The 22,602-nt window shown below is 45.5% G+C and overlaps 1 protein-coding gene across 13 annotated transcripts in view; it reads right to left on the bottom strand.

The window, feature by feature from the left end:
* Positions 1–22,602, bottom strand: part of DIS3L2 (DIS3 like 3'-5' exoribonuclease 2) — a 374,814-nt gene that overhangs the window by 20,690 nt on the left and 331,522 nt on the right. For all 13 annotated transcript variants that reach the window (XM_063645277.1, XM_055290976.2, XM_063645284.1 and 10 more), the window contains one exon: positions 16,339–16,418. In XM_063645277.1, coding sequence (XP_063501347.1) covers positions 16,339–16,418 — 80 coding nt within the window. The remainder of the gene's footprint in view (positions 1–16,338; positions 16,419–22,602) is intronic.

The following is a 22,602-nucleotide window of genomic DNA, read 5'->3' as shown; positions in this document are numbered from 1 at the left end:
AACTGGCCCTGACTGTAAAGGCAGAGACAAAGACAGGGCAGGGCCCCAGCGAAATCAGTGAAAATACACGGCATTGTGGAGACATCTAGTGTGGAGGCGAATGACACTGTAGAGTGCAGGGGACCCCATTAAAGAATGGGACATAATCATAAGGAACAAGGTTTTGGCGCCTGGAAGAATAAATCCTCTATGTAGAATGACTCCTTCCTTCTTATTCTAGGTAGCACAAACATTAACAGATTTACAGAACAACAAAGACTGTGCTGGAACCTGATGAGCCGCTGCCCAGGAGGCTACTGTGAAGCTGCAGTGGCAGGCCAGGGCTTGCGGACACACAGACACACCAGTGCCAGGGCACTCAGGGAACGGAGCTGCTGAGAGCGGGGTCCCCGACTCTAGGAGATGAGCCATGTCCTCTGCCATCTCTGCTACCCATTCATCACAGTCCACTCTCCAGTTTGGCACCTACCCCCTACTGGTAACCCGAGCTTGGAGGGTGGACCCTGGGTCTCACCTAGCTTTGGGGCAGGTGTGGGGTCACACGGGGTCAGCTTGGGGGTAGCCCAAAGTCAGTGGAATGATCTATGTTGTTCATCTCAGCCAGGCCTGTGTTGGGCTTTCAGAGCAGCTGCGGAAGTCGGCCACTTCCTCTTGCTTAACTCAGTGGGCATAAGCTGGGCACTTGCTCTGAGTCACTCTATGAAATCTTTTCCCAGCTGTGTTCCAGCCATCAGAGAAGCATCTGCAGAACAGACAGCAAACATGTTCTTCTTCAATATGTGAAGCAGCCACTAGGCGATTTATAGCCATTGATAGCCTCTGCCTGTCATCAAGCAAAGCAATTCCTTCAGGCTCTAGAGGCTTCCTGCCCAACCACCAAGAAAAAGCCACAAAGCCCCAGAGAGCTGGGAGTGGCAGTGAAGACAGATCAGAAACACTACCCCACAGATAGCACAGCCAAAAGCTAAGAGAGCCAAGCACATCTGGTTACCTGCCAGGCAGCCGCAGAAGGTGACAACCACGGGCACCTTTCTTCAGGCTCAGACCCAACATGCAGTCCTATGACCTGTTTCTTTTATGGGCTAACCTCCTTAAGAGTATATCTCAGACCTCTGTGGCCTGAGCCTGGGCTCTGGGCTTTCAGTACCCGAGTGAGGGTTTTTACAGCAGAGGCATTTGCTACTTTATGTACCCGAACATGCCCTGGGTATGGGCCAGCACACCGGTATGGGGGTGGGGAGGGCCGGAGGCGCTCACCCACTTGCCAGGAATTGAGTGTCCCTGTTCATCAAACACGAACCTGGCCTGAATATCACGGTCTCTTCTAGAACTCCTTGAAGTCTTGGGAAGGGGCAAGCCTCCTTGGGTTTAAAGACTGCCTAGCTGTACTATCTGCTTAAAAAGGTTAGCATGAGGGACCAGATAGCCGGCTTCCCCCTGGGGATGCAAACCTGTGGTTGGAGAAATACCCAGAGAGGCAGAGAAAGAAATGAGTCATTCCAGGACCTTCTGAGAAAGGTATGGATGTGGCAGGTACAGATATAGGGAAAACAAAAATGGTCATTCTCACCGACCCTCTGTCACTGGTAAGAACACATCTTCATGTGCTATAAAGTATCTGGGAAAGAACACCAAAGAGCTCCGAGTCATGCTGGATTGCTGCAGCCCCAGGAGGCTCCCCAGAATGGAGGGAGCTGCAGTCCATCACAAAAACATGAGGAAAGGGAATGGCAACGTGACAGACAGGAAATCTTATTCAAGAAAGGGAAAGCGTTAGCTGCTTAATGTAACTCTGTGTTAAATCGACAATGAAAACATTTACTCTTTAAGGTCTTTGAGAGTTTTGAAATATCTAGTTTGGAGAGTTCCTGGTGTCCTAGAATTTTCTGTCTCATAGGGAAATCTCTTGGGGCATCCATGGGTATTTGGGCTGCAAAAGGTGGGGGGTGTGAGAATAGTGACGGGCATTCTCGGCCTAGGGAGCTCCCTTCAGCCCCAGGGCCCTGAGGCCTCTGGGGCCTGCTTGGTTTGGGTCTCGACCCTTTCTGTCCTCTTCATTCCTCCAAGTCTCAGCGAGAGGGATTCTGTGAACCCATGTAGGACACATAACCCTCAAAATGGGACAGCTGAGACTCTACAGGGCTTAAAAATATAGGATCTACCTTGCAACCTGAGCAGCCTGCCCAGGAGGAAAGCCTTCAATCCCACCTCCCAGCACCAGACAACAGGTGACAGAATGACAGCAGAGGCTGGAGAATGCCCTGTACTGGGCCCAGTGGGTGCTGGGCTGGTGCTGAGGAGGGCTACAGCCCTTTAGGGCCACAGGCAGGCCCAGAGGGCTCCTTTCCACGGCAATGGAAATCAGGGAAAGGTGGGATGGGGCAGGTGACAGGGTCATATGGTTTGGCTCTGTGTCCCCAGCCAAATTTCATCTTGTAGCTCCCATAATTTCTATGCGTTGTGGGAGGGACGTGGTGGAAGATAACTGAATCACGGGGGCAGGTCTTTCTCATGCTGTTCTCATGATAGTGAATGGGTCTCACGAGATCTGATGGTTTTAAAAATGGGAGTTTCTCTGCACAAGCCCTCTCTTGGCCTGCAGCCATCCTTGTAAGATGTGACTTGCTCCTCCTTGCCTTCTCCCATGATTGTGAGGACTCTCCAGCCATGTGGAACTGTAAGTCCAACAAACCTCTTTCTTTTGTAAACTGCCCAGTCTCAGGTATGTCTTTATCAGTAGCATGAAAATGGACTAAAACATGGGGATATAAGGAGATTTGGGGTAGGAGGTTACTGGGGAAAGGAAAAGATGCTGAATATACCTGTGAGGTATTAATAATTTAGCAACTTTTCTCTCGGTCATCTATGACAAAAGTGGTATTTTTATGACCTCGGGGGTTCACATTCAATATTCTACCAAGGAATCAGGGAGCAGTAAAGAGAGCATGGGTTTTGGAGTCAGACAGATCTGTTTGAATCCTTGTTCAAATGTACAGCCATGAGATCCTTCTGTAAAATGGCCAAGACAAAACCTCCTCACAAGGTTAAAATGAGGAGTAGCAGTCTTGTGATAAACATTAGTTCCTTTTCATTTAAATAAAAAATCAGATATCATTTTCCTAGCTCATAGCTCATAAATCACCACTTAAAACTTAAAAAAAAGTTCCCAAATTAAAAACTCATCTTTGGGGAAAAATAAAGTGTATGCTACAGAGAATGCCAGTAAAAATTTTCATAATCTAAGAGTGAGTTTGTGGTAAAAACTCCTCTCTTTGAGATCAGGAACAAGACATAAATGCCTATTATTATTATGTCCAGAAATACTGTACAGTGCAATAAGGCAAGAAAAATAAATACATGGCATGAGAATTGGAAAGGAAAAAGTAAAACTGTCATTATTTGCAGATGACATGATGAGGTACACTGGAAATAAAAAAGCATCTACACTGAACTGAAATATTGTTATGAAAAAAATCTACAAATTATTTGAACCTAATAAATAAATTTAGGAAAGTAATTGATAACAACAAGGTCAACAAAAATAAACTGTGTTTCCTTGTATTAGCAACAAAGAGAAAATTAAATTTACAAATACCATTTAAAATAGTACCACAAATTAAATACCTAGGAGTAAATCTAATGAAACATGAGCAAGATCTGTAACAGAAAATTATATTGAGAAAAATTAAAGAAGCTCTAAATAGAGGGAGGTACCATGTTTGTAAAACTCATTATCATAAAAGTGTTGATTTTTCCCAAATTGACATATGGATTCAAAGCAATCTCAATATAAATCCTAGCAAGTTTGTGTGCATATATGTGGCAACTGACAATCTGATTCTAAAATCTATATGGAAATGGAATGGGCCAAGAATAGCATAGGTGCTCTTTATAGAAAAAGTCCAAGTTGGAAAGTATAGTTCTACTGGATATCAAGATTTTTATACAAACATGAAGATAGTGTGGTATTGGTACAAGAATATATATATAAACCAGTGACACAGAATGGAGAGCAGAAACAGATCTGTGCATATGGGTACTTCATTTTTGACAAAGGTGGCAGTGCTAAACTATGGGAAAGTATTTTCAAAAAATGATGCTGGGTCAACAGATACCCATATGAAAAAATAAACTTGCTGTACCATTTTCAAAAATCAATTCTAAGTAGATTCTTTTAGAATATAGACAAAGATTTCTTAAATGGGATACAAAAAGCATTTAACCATAATAAAAGAGATCGACATACTGAACTCCATTAAAATTAAGTACTTCTGTTCATTAAAATAACACCAGAGGCAGTAAAAAAGCAAACTACACAGTGGAAGATATTTGCAACATGTATAAGCAACAAAGAACTGATATCCAGAATATAGAGGACTATAAATTAAGAAGAAAAACAGAAAAACCAGTAGAAAAACAGGCAAGAAATTTGAAAAGGCACTCTACTGAATGGCCAATAAACAGACGAGCTCTCACACACTGCTTGTGAAATTACATATGATTTCAGCAATTTCATTCCTATCATATACTCAAAAGCAACACATGCATATGTGCACCAAAAGACATGTACAAGCAGATTTATAATAACCCCAAAATGGAAACAATACAAATGTTGACTGAACAAATGCAGATTGGATAAATTGATGAATGGACTATAGATGCAACAGCAAAGATGAATTCTCACAAATATAATGCTGAAAGAGAAAAGCTGGGCACAAAAGAGAATATAGTAAATAATTCCATTTATATGAAGTTCAAAGCCAGGCACAACCAGTCTATAGTGTTAGAAGTTATGATGGTGGTATCCTTTTGGGAGGAGTGAGGGGCACATGGGAGGCTCCTGGAGGCTGTAATGTTCTATTTATTATTTATTTTTTAATAAAAATTTGTTAATTGTCGTTACACTGCCCGGGCTGGTGTCATACCCCTGAGTCGCAAGCAATCCTCCTGCCTTGGCCTCCCAAAGTGCTGGGATTATAGGTGTGAGCCACTGCACCTGGCCATGTTCTATTTCTTGACATGGATGTGTTCATTTTCTAACAATTTCCTTGAACTAGATGCTTATAATTTGTACACTTTTCTCTATGCATGTCATAATTCAGAAGTAAGTTTTACAAAGTAAGCTTATTGTAAAAACCTATTTTCCAGTATGTGCACTACAGAAAAAAATAGCAGAATGCATAAGTCACACTATATGCTGAGACATGGACCAGTGTTCCTGCATGTGTACACTGATGTATGTGACTGGTCTGTGGCCAGCACAATCTGCCGATTTTTGCGGCTCCCCCATTTCCTTGTTTGGATCAGTTCTGGCCTCAGAAAGCCAGAAAGAGCCGAAGGTCTAGTGATTTCTACAAAGGGTCCTGAGCACCATAGCTCAGCAGCATGGGAAACCTCTGCCAAGGCAACTGAGTGCTATAAAATATGACTTGAGACCCTGTCCCTCCCTGGTTCTCCCAGCAAGTGGGGAATAGGCACTGACTCAACACAGCTGAAAAAGAGCTCCTCCTTGTCCTGGCCCTTTGTGGTTCAGATTCCATGTGCAGGAGACTGGATGACTGTCACTCCAGAGGAGATGGAAGCAATACAGGAGGCAGCTGTGCTGCCCCAGGCCTTGCTGCCCTCCCTGCTCCTGGACCCATGGGCAACTCAGTGCCACTTCTGTGTGGTTGTTCTAGGGCCCCACACCTGCTTGCATCAGATAGCTGGGGTAGTATCCAGGGAGAAGCCTGCTGGATGGTCCTCTTATGTACAGCTTGACCTTGCACAGGGCACCTATCAGGGCATCTGTTTCTCTCTCTCTAAAATGGGAGTGTTCATACCCTCTTCTCCTCTTCCTGTAGACAAAACTGAGGTTAAATGAAGCACTGCATGTTGGCAGACAAAATATCCTGATTGCTGCTGCATGGAGTGAGGTGAGAAGAGAGCAGAGCATAGAGAGCCACGGCCATCCCTCTGCGTGGGTGGACGGTGGAGAGACACTCCCTTTACTGAACACTACCCGAATCCAGCAGTGGAAACAGGAGTTGTGCCTGCATCATGCTGATGCCAAACACTAACGGCTGTGGTGGAACAGTGAGCTCACACCTGCACTGTGAGTGGCTGACTCCCACGTGCACAATACAGCTGCAGGCTTGCGCCCATGAGCTCACGCCTGGCACCTCTCTGGCTGCATCGCTTCCAACTTCCCCCAAGCCCCTCCTCTCTCTTGATTTCAAGCTCCCCTTTCTCCTAAACTAAGGCTTCATCAGGAACAAGAAAGGCCTTCTTCAAGCTAACCTGGCAGTGTCTGGGAGGCCTGGAGGCTCTCGCTCTCTGCAATGAATGGCTCTTAGGTAACACTGCTGCTTAGCCTGAGGAGCTGGCATCAGTTCCAAGGTGCAGACAGAAAGTGTCATTTCCAAAGTACTGGGAAGTGTTGGTGCTGGTTTGAAGTTGTCAGAGCTGCTGGGAAATATTTCCTCTGCTTATTCAGGATGAAGGCAAAGGCAAAGAACCAAGCAGGGGGGAAGCTAATTAAACATAGGACTTCATCCAGGAACACCCTGCTCTGTCCCCTCCTCAAGTGCAGCAGCCAGGAAGAGGCATCACTCAGATCTTCTACTACTGACAGTGCCCCCAACTGCAAGTGCTCTGATCCACCACTGCAACTGCCCTGAAGTCACACTTCCTGTGAGCATGCCTCCAGGGTCCTAATGCAGGCCAGGTCCTGCAAGATGTGAGGATCCTCCAGCACGCAGCTTTGGCTTTGGCTTGAGGACTTTCCGTCAGTGAACCTTAAAACTGGGCTGCAGGTGGGAGCCATTGTGCGGGCCTGTAATCCTAGCTGGTGGGGGTGCTGAGGTGGGAGGATCTACCTAAGCCCAGGAGATTGAGACCAGATTGGGCAACATGAGATCCTATCTCAAAAAAACCAAACCAAACAAAAAAACCTGGGCCGTAGCCTGAGACTCTCCCTACCCAGCCCTCCTTCCTTCCCAAATTCCTTCACAAGGGCCAGACTTGTATCGAGGTCTGAAGGCTCTCTCTGCCTTCTGCTGCTCCCCTTTCATCCTTCACAGGCATCTTCCTCCATACGTTTCTCAACATCTAATCCCATCTCAGCATCTGCTTCTCTGCAGATCTGAACTGACCCAAGTGGGACAGGAATGGTTCTGGGGAAACAGGCAGAAAGATGGAGTCTGGGGAGCGGCTGACTCACTACCTAGTGGGCAAAGGGGATGCTCTTCTGAGTGATGTGTGGGCAGGGAAAGGCCCTGGTACAAAGCTGTGGCTCAGCTGTTCAAAGACTCACCAGCAGTGACCTGGGAAGAAGCTCCTCAGTCACTGCGATAATGCCAGCACGGGAAAGCCCTGGGATGCACACTGTCTACAAGGGCTGGTTGCTGTAAGGGGAAGGAAGCCCCGGGCCTGCCCCTGTTCCCTCCCCTCATCCTTCACAGGACTTCCCCCAACACATCTCTCGTACATTAATCCTGCTTGGGGTCCACTTGTTAGAGCACCTGAACGAACCCATCACATCCTCCATGATAAACACAAAACAACAGAGACAGAACCACAGTGTGGTTTTAGGGTTGGTTCTCTAGGTCTATTGTGTCTAGAGAGTGTGTTCTGAGACCCCGGGGGATGCCGAGCAGGCTAAGCCCCCATGGGCAGGAGGCATGTTGGGAAGCAGAAAGAACTATGTGCTCAGGTGCTGGGGAAGAGAACCCAGGTGTCCTTAGAGTGACCTGAGCTAGCAGGTGCCCGTGGGCTGGGGAGAGGATGTACAGCCCAGAACTGCCCTATCCTCTGGAAGGCTGCAAGGAATACTGTCCTTCAGGGCAGGCTCATGAATGGGGCAGACACTTCAGCCGAAGGAAATCAATCCCACAGTGTAGCTCTCTCTTGCACATCTAGAAGCCAGCTAGTAAGTTTAATGACATGTGTTCCAAGGTCCCAAAATGAGTCCGGTAGCTAGGCAGGAAAAAATGAAAGACTTTCTCTGGTTAAGTTTAGCAAACTAACCTGTTGTAAGAGTGAGACTGGAGTAAGGCGGAGGACCTGGCTGTGAGTGTCAAGGAGGCTCTGAGAGGTCCGCAGGGACAACAGATCTGCCAGCAACTGCTGGCCTCACTGCCTGGACCAAGTGAGGCACAACTGCCAGCAGGGCAGAGGAGCAGGCACCCCAAAGCTAGGGCCTGGGTCTGCCAGGGTCTACTACAAGGGCCAATCAGGCAGGTACTCAGGGCAACTGCACCCCCAAAACTACGAGGTCTTTATAACTGACACAGCCACATCACACACCACTGAGTGGACAGTGACCTGCCAAGCAGCGTGACTGGCTTAACCCAGAACTCTGATGACAAGTCAGAAGCTGCCCATCTGACCTGGGGTTCACAGGGACTGGAAATCCCAGGATTTCCCAGACAGCCTTCCCAAGCAGGCCTGCTTAGAAATGGCTGGAATCAGCACTCTCTGCCGCTTCCTGGTGTGGAGAGAAAGGCAGGTGTCATGAAGGCACAGCACAGGCTTTAGAATTTGCCACAACTGGGGCAGAAGCCAGGTTCTGCCCTTGACCTCTGTGGCCTTGGCAGGTGAGCCTCTTCAGACTCCTTAGTCTTGGTTTGTTTTTATTTTTTATTCCATAAAATTGTGAAAATAATAAAACCTCTCAGATTCTCACTGGTTTTATTTTTATTTTTTATTGTGAATATGCTTCTTGAATGGTTTTAGACTAGAACTAACGTGGGTAAGCCCCTTGCCTGGTGTCTGTGGGCACTCAGAAGATGGTAGCTCCCATCATGATTATGGTACATGGATCATAGTCTAGATGTCATGAACAAGAGTATAGCCTTGCAATCGAATTCGGCTTCCACAAGCTTGTCTGACATGTTTAATGCTCTTCATAGCTATCACTGTTCTTCACTACCCGGCAAAAAATGGTAAAAAAAAAAACTGATATAAGTGACTATAATTACCACTACATTTAGAGTTAAGCCACATTTTTACAGCTTTTCTCCATGTTAGCTCTTCAGAATTCACAGCTATCTACGGAGACAGTTTCCCTGATGTCATGTGTAATTTAATCATCATGATAATCCTACAGCAAATGAAAAGACAAAGCTGGAAAGAAGTTTGACTCCTCAGTAGCCAGGCTCCCTCCCTTCCTAAAGGACTAAATCAGGTCCCCCGCCTTCCCTTCATCAAGCATTATTTGCCAGGTAGTGGACTAGGCACTGTGGGTACTGAAATGAAAAAAACAAGACCTTAATCTCAAAAGCATCAGCCCAGTGGAGGAAGCCAACAAGTAAACCCACAACTGAAAGGCACAGTGCTAAGAGCTGACATAGAGCAGACAGGCACGGCACAGGGCCACGGGGAAGCACATCTGACCCAGCTTTGGTGGTGCCTGTGAGGGGTGTGGAATGGCTTCCCAGAGAAGAAATACCTAGCTGAGAGTGGAAGGAGAAGCAGAGGTTACCTAGATGGGTGGGCAGGAGGTTCTGGGAAAGAGGGATGTTCTAGAAGCAGAAAATGGCACGAGCACACAGAGACACGTTGTACGCAGGAGCGTGAGGTAATCTGGTACAGACAGCATGTAGGGTGCCAGGGCAGGAAGACAGGATGGGTCTGTATGGCAGGCAGGTGGGGTGGGATCACAGGGCTGGCTGCCTTGCTGCTGAGGAGTGCACAGTCCCTTCCACTGGCACATGGGCCTCTGTTGGCAGTATCAGCTTTATTCAGCTCTGTGGCCCCAGGGCCTAGAACTATACAGGTATACAGCAGATACTGTCTATACATTTGCTAAATGGTGACCATATTTAAGTTTATTCAGATACCTGGTTCTGACAAGATAGTAGACTGAACTGATGTGGACCTCCTTCCCAACACAAACACAGAGAAATAATAGATAAAATATACCAAAATAATAATTTAAATATATTATTGAGTATAGAAGAATAATGGGAAAATTCTCAGATGCTTGAAGTGAAAAAAAAAATTAAGTCAGAGCTGTAATTTTTACCATGGCAACTGGGGGCTGGGAGTATCAGACATTGATACAGTTACAGGAGCTAAGATTTTAATGCATGCAGGAGGCAGAAGACCTGGCCATGGAACTGAAGACCTGGCCATGGAACTGGAACTGAGATCCCCACATAAAGCCAGGATCCTGGGAGCTGTTGGTCTTTGAACAAAGAATCAGGAAGACCTTTCTCACAGAGCAGAGGAATGTCCGTATGTGGCACAGACCAGAGGCATCTCCTAGGAGAAATGGAGATGTGAAGCCTACACGGCACGTGGGTGAGGAGTCTGAATGTGGCCTACCCAGGAGGTCAGACTCCTAAGCCAAGGAGTTAACATCCAAACTAGCAGGACCTATGAACCTCCCTGGGTCTTGGCAGAACATATGCAAAAGTGATGAGATAACACATCCACAACCCACCGTATGTGGAACTCCCACTAAACACAATCCCTACTTAAGATGATCTTTTTTTTTTTCCTGAGATGGGTTCTTGCTCTGTCACCCAGGCTGGAGTGCAATGGCACGATCTTGGCTCACTGCAACCTCTGCCTCCTGGGCTCAAGTGACTCTCCTGCCTCAGCCTCCCGGGTAGCTGGTCTTACAGGTGTGTGCCATCACGCTCAACTAATTTGTGTATTTTTAGTAGATACAGGGTTTCACCATGTTGGCCAGGCTGGTCTCCAACTCCTGACTTCAGGTGATCCTTCCACTTCGGCCTCCCAAAGTGCTGGGATTACAGTCGTGAGCCACTGTGCACAGCCTAAGATGATCTTATGATAAAAAACAAGTTGCAAGAGAAAATGAACCACATAAGAGTGAGTCAATAGACACAAGAAATAAGAGAATTGGTACTCTTGGAACTAGAACTAAAAATCTTCAAACAACTGGAAAGAGGCTATAAAATAAATACAACCAAAATAATTAGGGAGATAAAAGAAAGAATAGAAATCATAACAAAAGACTAGGACACCAAAACAATTAATTAATTAATAATAGTAGGCTGATTTTCAAAAGCACCAAACAGAACTTCTGAAAATTAAATATAAAAACCAAACATTAGGACAGGTGTGGTGGCTCATGCCTGTAACCCCAGCACTTTGGGAGGCTGAGTTGGGCAGAACAACTGAGGTTAGGAGTTCGAGACCAGCCTGGCCAACATGGTGAAATCCCGTCTCTACTAAAAATACAAAAAAATTAGCCCTGCGTGGTGGTGTGCGCCTGTAATCCCAGCTACTCAGGAGGCTGAGGCAAGAGAATCACTTGAACCCAGGAGGTGCAGGTTGCAGTGAGCTGAGTTTGTGCCACTGCACTCCAGCCTGGGTGACAGAGCGAGACTCCATCTCAAAAAATAAATAAAATAAAATAAAATAAAAACCAAACATTCATATTAGGAAGGGTTATTAAACAGCCGATAGTAAACTGCTACAAGGAGAATAAAGCGACAGACACTTTTGAGGAAGTTTCCTACAATGCAGCATTAACAGATGTGGAAATAGAAAAGAGAGGAAAGATGAAACAAGATGGTTTCTAACAAGTTCCAGAAGGAGAGATTAGAGAGAACCAAAGAGAATCAAAGATAATAGATAAAAATTTATAAATGAGAACTATATTGAGTCCTAAACAATATAAATAAAAATGAATCCACTCAGACATAATGTAGTAAAACTGCAGAACACCAAAGACAAAAATAAGGTCTAAAAAGCAACCAGAAGGAAAAGACATGCACACTCACTCAGGCTGCAGAAAGGACAGCCTGGAGGCCAACCAGCTAAGAGCAGGAAGAATAGCTTGCAAAGCAACTCCACAGTCCTGGCAGTGAGAAGGAGGGTAGCAGTGGGGATGGAGAGAAAGGAGCCTTCTGACAAAGCTCCTTGTCTGTGAAGGTCACCACCATCCATACAGTAACTCCAAAGTTGGAAGCATTCACTTTCCTCATCATTGCTGCCACAGCACTTGATTCCTACCACTGCCAAAGTGCGTATCATCCCACAGAGTGCTGGAGTGCCCTTTGCTCCTTATACAAACTCTGAGGGCATGCACTGGGTCTAACGTATCTTTGCCTCCCCCAAGTAACACACTGTACAGAGCAGGGGCTTCATAAATGTGTAACTGAATTCTCACAAATCACTTATTCACTCTTGAAGCCCTTGTTCCTTGCCCTATATCAAGAGATCTCCAAACTTCAATTTGACAAAAATGACTCTCGATCACTCCTTGATTAACTGGATTTAGTTTTAAAGACAGGTAAAGTTTTCCGCAACAGAAAAAAGAAAAAAACCAGTAACCACCCATGAGTCCACGGGTAGTGACTGGTGGCGTCTGCCAGAGGGTGTGAGGCCTCACATCTCTTAGATGCAGATTGGAACGGCTTTTGGGAGGCTGACAGAGTAATTCAAGGTGGAGAGCTTTACTAGTTGAACCCAAGGCACAATAGGACAGCTTCTCTCTTTTTTCTAATGACCTCAGAGCTTTAAGAATGTTTACCCAACAGCTGTGCCCCTAGCCTTAGAGAAGGCAGGGTCCAAGTCCCATCAGAAATGGACAAGTCCTAGGGACTGTCCTCCCTGGACCCCAGAGGCAGAGATTAGCCCCTTTATGTGAAAGGAGAACAGGATGACATAGAGCCAAAGATCAAAACTATCAGGCACCAACCATGGACCCGAGGGCCACATTCTTCTTCTCTGTTGCAGAAAACTTTACCTGCTTTTGATACTGAATCCCGTTAATTGAGGGCTGATAAAAGAATCCAGAAAATATAAAAATGGAGTGCCCATTTTCCGGGCCATTCCATTTGAAAGGAAAGACTATTTGGGAGAACCATCCAACAGCCTCAGCACTTATTCAGAACAACTTTTTCTGCTGATGGATTGAATTTGGCAAACAGAGATGAATGCTAAAGTGATTACAAATTGTACTGCAGGGAATATCCAAAAAGGAAAAGCAGTAGTTTCAATAATCAATTGTACCAAACTAATATTCAAGCTAGCTTTTTCATCTGTAGAATTTCCTCTCTCTGCTGGTGTTGTCTTCATGTTACTTGGCCTGAGACAACATGGGCCCCTTAAGGGTCTGGGCTGAGTATCTTCATTTCCTAAATAACACTATTATGCCAATATTTGGATTCAGGCATTGTAGGGAAAATGACCCTAAATGGAAACAGAGGAAATGGAAACAAACAGGGAAGGGTCTGGGGGAGACAAGAAGTCATAGTCAGGATTTTGGGGTCCTCCATGCTTCACAACTCATGAGTGAGGAGTCTGCCTTTGACAGAGCGTCGTACACAACTGAAGGCTGTGAATGGCAGGCACACCAGCCTCTTCGCTCATGAGTACACTGTTGGCAGAGGACTTTCTGGGAAGATGGAAATAATGAGCCAGTTTTTCTCTTTGGGAAGAAGAGGCAACAAGCACTTCCTATGGGCATTCTATATGTGAGACTGGTGATGACACACTTCAACGTGATATCCCGGCCAGAGAGCCCCATGCAAACCTGCCAGAGAGGTATTATTAATCTTACTATTAATAATTAACAATTAATAATTAATCCTATTAATCCTACTTCATCCTACAGATGAAGAAACTAGAGGCTCAGGCCGGGCGTGGTGGCTCACTACTATAATCCCAGCACTTTGGGGGGCCAAGGCAGGTGGATCACCTAGGTCAGGAGTTCAAGACCAGCCTCACCAACATGGTGAAACCCCATCTCTACTAAAAATACAAAAATTAGCTAGGTGTGGTGGCGGGCACCTGTAATCCCAGCTATTCGGGAGGCTGAGGCAGGAGAATCACTTGAACCCAGGAGGCGGAGGGTGCAGTGAGCTGAGATTACGCAATTGCACTCCAGGCTGGGCAACAAAAGCAAGACTGTCTCAAAAAATAGAAAAAAAAAAAGAAGAAGAAAAGAAAAGAAACTAGAGGCTCAGAGAGGTTAGGAAAGTTGTCTAAGGATTGAGAATGAACCCTAAGACTGACTCTAATACAAGCAAGAGAGAACCAGAGAAAGCAGTCACCAAAGCATTTGATCACCATACTTTTCTTTTTTCTTTTCTTTTTTTTAAATTATTATACTTTAAGTTCTAGGGTACATGTGCACAACATGCAGGTTTGTTACATATGTATACATGTGCCATGTTGGTGTGCTGCACCCATTAACTCGTCATTTACATTAGGTATATCTCCTAATGCTATCCCTCCCCCCTCCCCCCACTCCACCACAGGCCCCGGTGTGTGATGTTCCCCTTCCTGTGTCCAAGTGTTCTCATTGTTCAGTTCCCACCTATGAGTGAGAACATGCTGATCACCATACTTTTCTAGATCATGGCTCCTATCTGATTTCCTACACAAATATTTTCTTTTAGAGGTCTTTGGGGGCCAAAACTTATTCATATTTATAAACCCTAAGTTATCTTCTTACATTGCTTGGTCTGATAATATGCTAGGAGCTATGGATCGACTAAGACACAGAGCTAGGCTGGGCATGATGACTCACACCTGTAATCTCAGCACTTTGGAAGACTGAGGCAAGAGGATGGCTTGAGCTCAGGAGTTCAAGACCAGCCTAGGGAACATCATGAGACACTGTCTATTAAAAAAAAAAAAAAAAAAAAAAAAAAAGAAGTAGGCTATTTTCTCTTCTCACAGTCAAAGACAACGGTAAGTTGTTGCCACCGGATATGTGAACAGCTAAGACATAAACTTAAAGGACAGAGAGCTGGTGCCCCTCTCCCACTGAATAAACACTCTTCAACCTTTTCTCAAAGAGCAGAGAGTCCAGCAAGAATTGTTAAAGGATGTATGGTCAATCCTTCCTATGATTAATTAGGGGTACACACCAGTTACTATGGCATTCTCCTAAAGATAAATTACAAACAGTCATCACGTCTTGAAGGTAATCCCAGTGGAGATGTGGTAAGGAGGGCACCCAGTAGCCTCTCTTCTACCCAAAACAGCACCAAAGGTCTTGAGGAAGGCACAAGTTTCTCTTCTGGAAGGTCATAGACAGTAGACAGTTCTACTGGCATGTGCCTATTTGTTTCCTTCCACTGAATGAAATTAAACAGCCTGGATATTTAGACAATGAAAACAGAGTACATTCTCCTTAAGTCCAGGTTGGGACTGCTCTTGTCACTGACTGGGGTTTCTAAGTAGCAATACAGGTCACTTGTTTTCCATCTATTCTCTCCCCAGAATAAACATGATAATGTTGACTCTGCTTCTCACAGCTGTGGCAAGTTACCCTGAGTGAATTACTTTAGTTCCCTAGACCTTAGCTTCTGCAAATATGACAATAATAAAATAACACACCGGGGTTGTTATGAAGATTAAATGAGATAACAAATGTAAAGTCCCCAGTACTGTGCCTGACACATAGGAGGTGCTCAATGGTAGCCGCCATCATTACCATCATTGTCATTATCGGGGCACAATTCCTGTGCCTCATTCACCACCACTTTCACTGTCTCACAAACAAAAATACACAGTCAAGGAGGCAGTCTGTGACTGGGTGCGGTGGCTCATACCTGTAATCCCAGCACTTTGGGAGGCCGAGGTGGGAGACTCGCTTGAGCTCAGGAGTTCAAGACCAACCTGGGCAATATAGGGAGACCCTGTCTCTACTAAAAGTTTAGAAAATTAGCTGGGCTTGGTGGTGTGCACCTATAGTACCAGGTACTTGGGAAACAGGTGGGAGGATCACTTGAGCCCAGGAGTTTCGGGCTGCAGTGAGCCACGATTCTATCACTGCACTCTAACCTGGGTGACAGAGCAAGACCCTGTCTCAAAAAAAAAAAAAAAAAAAAAAGGAGCAGTCTATGATGTGGAAAGGAGGTGCTATGAAAGTATGCAAGGTGCCATCTTTCCAACAAGGCCACCGATTTAAATCTCTGTAAGTACCCAGAAATCTCCCAACCATTAATATAAAATTTATAAGGTAGATAATCACAACAAAACCCATAAACCTAAGTATAGACAGATAGTGACTGAGAACTACAACAAAGCCAAAGTCACACAGTGAACCAAACAAGCAGGCACATGACTGGAGACCAAGAGTGGGGAGGGTCTGGGGGCCATCTGCAGCCTTGAAAGAAGGTCTGCTTCAGCATCTACTTCTAACACACCACAACTGCTCCTCTACAAGTGCTCCAAGTTCTATACCTAGGGGCAAAGAGATCTTACAAGGGGACTATTTCTGTGCCAGCTATTTTCTAGTACAGTATTAAAAGGTGTATTCCCTTCCTGACGACCACTTAGCAATGGAAGCTCAGTGTCAGAAAGCCCACAGGCACCACTGCTGCACACATGTGAAGTGACACTCTTTCCCACTGAGTGACTTACTTGTTGCTGTCGCGGTACTCATAGATGTGACATCCTTGAGGCAATCCGGTCTCGTGGTCCAGAGTGAAAGCAAGCTTTAGCTGAAGAGAGAGAGAAGAGAAAAAGAAGTTTTAGGCAGCATGCTCTATTCACTCCAATAGCTGAAATGAAAAAAATAAAATCAAACAAAGTCACCTCCCTCAAGTCAATGTGTCGTGGAGAACCTGGGCCTGCCCACTCTGGGAAGAGTGCACACCTTACAAGGACCCCATCATCAATGACGACTGTCAGCAAGACTCTACTTGTTCATTTAGCATGCAACCAATACGTTTATTAAGCACCTATCTTGTGCTAGACATGAGCTAGCTGAGAGGGAAAGAACAGTGACAGCAGACTCTTTTCATGGGTCTTACCATCTAGCAGAGAAGACTGACGGCAATCAAATGATCACACCTATGAATGTGCATATATGTGTAGAACTTCAAATTAAAATAGGCTCTCTGAAGCAAGAAAAAATCCCCATGTTTCTGTGAAAGTGAGGAGCCTGACCTGGATAGAATGGGTAGAAGGGAAGCCTCCTCTGAATCAGGAGGAGGAGGGAGGGCGAGTGGAGAGGGTTCTCCTGGGGAGAGAGCACAGTGAGTACAGAAGCCCTGGGGCAGGAGCTGCAGGATGGCTGGTGAAGTTGGGCCCTGATAGATCCAGGGACATGGGTGACTCTGGGGAGGACCTTCTTGGCCACACTGGAATTTCTGGCCTTTACCTTAACAGCGAAGAAAAGAAAAAGGAGTAGATGAGGTAATCAGAATTCTATTTCGGCAAGACCCCTCTGGCTACAGTGCAGACTGCAGACTGCAGACCGCAGACCACACAGCAGAAGCAACATTCTGCAGGAGGCAGCCACTACAGAGTCAGGGGAGTGGCCAGGGAGCTGGGATACAGTGAGAGAAATGGACAATTTGAGGTATATTTTAGAAGTCAAATCAACAGGATATGCTGGTGGATTTGATGTTGGCAGTGGCAAGGAAAGAAAGGAAGAAATCAAGGACAGTTCAAGCTTTTGAATCTGAATCACCAGTCAGGTGGCTGATCCACTGCTGAGAGAAAAACTGAATTTGGGGACTGATAGGCAGTCAAAGGTTTGACTTTGGGCATGTTAACTTTGAGACACTCATTAGCTTTCTTCAGTTATGGAAGATCAGGAACAGGAACTCTGGGAAGGTCCTGGTTTCTTTCTGGATTCCAGAGAGCAGTGCTCAGGTGAGTGCTGAACTTCCAACAGAGCTCAAGGAGGTGCAGCACGCCCTGCTACAGCCAGCTGGTTATGACAGCTTTAACGTTCCAAATGCAAGCCAATTACCATGTTTATAAATTCGCTGGGTTTTTAAAGCACTAGGGAAATTTTAACTAAAATTAACTGCACATTAGGAGGATACATTATTATAATTTTTTTTTTTTTAACTACAAGGCTGCGAACATAGCTAATGATCTGCATCATTAGATACTGGACGATTTTTCTCTTCCTTAGCGGGAAAGAAACTCATAGGAATGGTTTGTCCTCTAACTGACCCAGATGAAAACACAAAAGCAGAAACAAGCCCTTCTTGACCATCATAAAACCAGAACTTCAGGTCAAAGGCATGTTTGTCCTACAGAGCACCACTTGAATCTTCCCAGCCCTCTCCTTTGTGAAGTAAAAAGTAATTTTAAAATAATCTATTAGTTACAACCCTTTTCTCTTTACCTCTCTCTTTGCAGCTGAGGTCAGGTCTACATTCATTCTGTCCATTTTGAGTCTGCATTGCTTAGAAATTTTCATATTATTTGACTCAGTGATTTAAGTTATGAATTTATAGCTTAGAAAAATTATCAGAAATGTAGGAAGAAAAGTTTTATTTGCAAAACTGTTTCCCCCAGTGTTATTTATTGGAAACACTAAAAATTCCAGCAGTAGCAAAAGGTTAAACAAACTATCCTATAGTCACACGTGGAATAGCAGGCAGTCATTACGCGGCTTAGGAAGAATTTTTACTAACCCAGGAAAAATAGGTTGGACAGATGAGATAAAGCAGGATGCACACTTGATTATACAGTGTACCATGAACACTATGTAAAAAAGGACAAAGACTTCCTAGAAGAAAGACTGAGGCCAGATGCAGTGGCTCATGCCTATAATCCTAGCACTTTGGGAGGCCGAGGCAGGGGGATTGCCTGAGCTCAGGAGACCAGCCTGGGCAACATGGTAAAACCCCATCTCTACTAAAACACAAAAAATTAGCTGGGTGTGGTGGCACGCACCTGTAGTCCCAGCTACTAGAGAGGCTGAGACATGAGCATCGCTTGAACCTGGGGGGTGGAGGTTGCAGTGAGCCAAGATTTTGCCACTGCATTCCAGCCTGGGCGACATAGCAAGAGACTGTCTCAAAAAAAAAAGACTTGGAAGGAACATACCTAAACGGCAACAGTGCCTATCACTAGGTGAGAGGTTCCAGGTGATTACTTTCTTTGCATTTTCCAAATTCTTCATAAGCATACATTGCTCTGACAGAAGACTAATAGGTTTTCCTCCTTATTTTATGACTGGTGATTCTTACAGAATTCTAAGCCCTCCTGGGTTTCCTGTGTCTTTTGGTCCCTGTTTTCTGGACAACTGGTCTTAGCTGAGTGTCTTATGCCTGTCCTACTAGCCACTAGACCCAAGAAGTATAGTATTCAGCTTCTCAACCAGTATCTAAGCATCCTTCTTGCTCCCTTATCATGAAAAGTGTCACTGGGTCAGAGAGGACTTAGCCACTGGGCTGGCACAGGCACGCAAGGGAGATGAGCAGGCTGCACATAGGAATGTGTGGACTTCACTTCACCAGAAGAGAGAGGCCATGGCAGGTTTCAGGGCAGAAAGACCAGCTCTGATGGTCAGGTAGAGAAGGGCTGAAGTGAGAGAGGGCATGGAGAAAGGCCTTAGAGGGGGCTGCTGCAGTAGCCCAATGAGATGATGAGGATTTGGCTTACGGAGGTGCAGTGGCGTTGGAGACAGCTAAGAGACAAGACTTGGAAGTACATACACATCTAACTATGTGCCAGTGACATCTGGAATCTGCCTCCCAGACCCCACGCAATGCTGTGGTGACCAGCACTTAGTCCTTAGTCATGAAGGAACTATGGGAAATCTAATTGCAGGGGGATTCTCAAAGTCAGGAAACTAGGTACACACCAATTCAACAATAAGGCAAGTCAGCAGAGGTGGTGATAGGGCAGGGGAGAGGACTGGAACAGAAGAGCAGTCATGTTTACTAAATGGAGGACTCACATTTATTGAATGCCTACTGTATTAATCTGTTCTCACACCGCTAATAAATACATACCTAAGACTGGGTAATTTATAAAGGAAAGAGGTTTAATGGACTCACAGTTCCATATGGCTGGGGAGGCCTCACAATCATGGTGGAAGGCAAAGGAGAGGCAAAGGCAAGTCTTACGTGGTGAGAGGCAAGAGGGCTTGTGCAGGGAAACTCCCATTTATAAAACCATCAGATCTTGTGAGACTTATTCACTACCACGAGAACAGCACAGGAAAAGCCCACCCCCATGATTCAATTACTTCCCACTGGGTCCCTCCCACAACATGTGGGGATTACTAAAATTCAAGGTGAACTTGAGTGGGGACACAGAGCCAAACCATATCACCTACCAAGTAAAGGCTTTCCTTTATCCTGACAACAACCACTTAAATTAGGTATTGCTATTTCCTTTAAACAGATAAGGAACTTGAGGCTGAGAAAGGTTAAGTAGTTTGTGCAAACCACAATTAGAACTGGAATTTTAACCAAAATCCATGCTCCTTTCACCTCACCAGCATTACAGGACTTGGTGATGGTCTGGAGATAAAGTCAGTGAGAGAGGGAAGAGTCAACAATAGTGTTCAGGATTCTCTGGCTCAGGCTGCAGGGCAGATGCTATTGCTACTCAACCTGACAAGGAAGAACAACAGGTTTGGGAGAAGAGTTTGAGTTCAATTTGAGATTGTGGGTTCTAACATACCTGAGAGGCATCTAGTGGAGATGGCCAGTAGGCTGCTGAATATACAGTTCTGAAGTTTATAAGCAAGACTGTAACCTGGAGGGATAAGAGGGCCCTGGATAGAATCCTGAGAAACACCTGTATTTAAGAGCTGGACAACAGAAACTGGGGAGTGGCTATGGACTTCTGAGTTCTGACATTATAGAAGCCAAGGAGAGAACATGCCTCAAGGAAGGCATAGTCAGCAGCGTTAAATCCTTCTAAGAGGTCAAGTAACAGAGAACATTCCCTAACAAGGAAACCTTTGGATCTATCAGAAAAGACTCTTGCAGGGAGTGCTGGAAGCAGAGATCGGGGTGACAGGTTGAAAAACGAATAGAAAGCCAGGAAATGGCAATCATAAGTGAATACAACTCTTTTAGCAAATTAGACAGTGCTACAGAAGAGGCAAGATTCATGAAATGGAATGGGAAAGGATGACAGGATGTGAGAGTGTACTGAAGGTGTTTGAAGGGAGTGTATTTAAAGATGACGGAGACTTGTTTCAATGCTGACAAGAAGGCACTATGGATGGTGGGGTGGAAGACGTTAAGAGAGACAGAGAGAACTGCAGATTTGAGGTCTCTGAGATGACAAGGGATTGGATCCAACACAAAAGTGGAACCGCTTTCTCAGCAGCAAGAGGAAGGAAGATGGGCAGGGATAACAGTGAGATCTGTGGATTGGGCAGGGGGGATTTAGAATGTCCTAGTATGATTTCTTGGGTTCTTTCCTGAAAATCAGGACACAAATTATCTGCAAAGAATGGGGAGTGTGATGGGGGAAGGAGTTTGAGGAAAGTGATGAAGGTTTGAAATTGCTCCTTTGGAGAATAGGAAAAACAGTTGACCGGGGCAGAGCATAAGGACTGCCAGGGAGTATTCGGATCCCCCTGAGGCCACAGGATCTGAAGTTACTGTAGCAAGCATCTGTCCCACTGTTAATTTTTTTTTTTTTTTTTAGCAACTTAGACATTAGTGTGAAGAAAGTTAGGTTGGTCCAAGCTGAATATCTGCCAGGAAGGTTTGAGGGAAAAATAAGGGGGTAAGGGAGTGGAGATACGATACGGCAGCATATGGACCAGGAGACCTACGGGGGAACAGGAAGGAAATAAATGGGAAAGAGGCTGATGGGAAGAAAATAGAAGGAAGTGGCTGGGTGACAGATGTCTGGAATGGAGCTAATATTTATTAAGTACGTCCTCTGTCCTAAGCATCTCTCACATTGATCTTATTTAATCCTCGCAAGAGCCCTGCAAAGCCGGTTCCTACCTCTATGTTATAGGAGAGTTTATTAAGTATTTGGCCCAAATTACCAAGTAAGTGGCACAGCTGAAGTGTGGTCCATGTTGCTAATCACTGGGTGTAGTGTCAGAGAGGTCAAGGAGAGGAGTGTGGGAGTCACTGGATAAGGGAGTTGAAGGGGCTGAGGCCATGGTCAGAGAGCAGGCCGTGTGTCTGACCTTGGAGATGGCTGGTCAAAAACAAGATCCAAAAAGAAGTCAAGGAATGGAGAGCCAAGGGTCTGGGTATGGATGAGGGTGGGGGATCCTTCATGAGGACTGAAATTCACCCAGGATGATGGTATGCTGTTTCCACAAAGTACGTCCCTACTGGTGTGTAGGTGCTTACCATGTACAAGGTTCAACAGATGAATGAATGGGTCCATCTGGTTCCTGTAGCAAACACGGATACATAGCTAGTAGGCATTTCCTCCTTGCTAAGGATGGCCTACTTTCACTCAGCTAGTCATTCCCCTGTCCTGCTCCTCAGTCTAGGGGGTCCAGGGGGAAGCAGACCCAACCTCTAGCTCCAGGGCTGGACGTGACAGCTCTGAGGTAAGAAACCTAAGCCAATCAGGGCATGGCATTTCCTGGCCCCAGAAACTGGTTCAGGAATGGATGTGTGACCCAACCGAGGCCAACGAGGTACGAGGGGATGCTTGTTGAGTGCTTCTGGTCACGCAGGCCAGAACTGCTGCAACCTGCCACTAGCCTGAGAAGGGAGCCAAGCCATGGAGGACACAGACTCCAAAGACTGACAAAGTGGGCAGCCAGCGCCTTGGTGGAGGCAGGCCTGGTCCCTGCCACCTTTGGGCCCTCTACTACCCTTGTGTAATTTCTGCTCATCCTTCTCCTAAGGACACTGACAAACAATGTGTCTTCCTACTCCCTTGGCTCTGTTCTCCTAATCCGCTCTCTAGAACATAGCTGTTATTTTCCTGAAACAT

This window comes from Symphalangus syndactylus, chromosome 8, assembly GCF_028878055.3.
Source record: "Symphalangus syndactylus isolate Jambi chromosome 8, NHGRI_mSymSyn1-v2.1_pri, whole genome shotgun sequence".
NCBI classification, from domain to species: Eukaryota; Metazoa; Chordata; class Mammalia; order Primates; family Hylobatidae; genus Symphalangus; species Symphalangus syndactylus.
The sequence above is the reverse complement of the archived record's forward strand: the minus strand, read 5'-3'. Positions and strand labels throughout refer to the sequence as shown.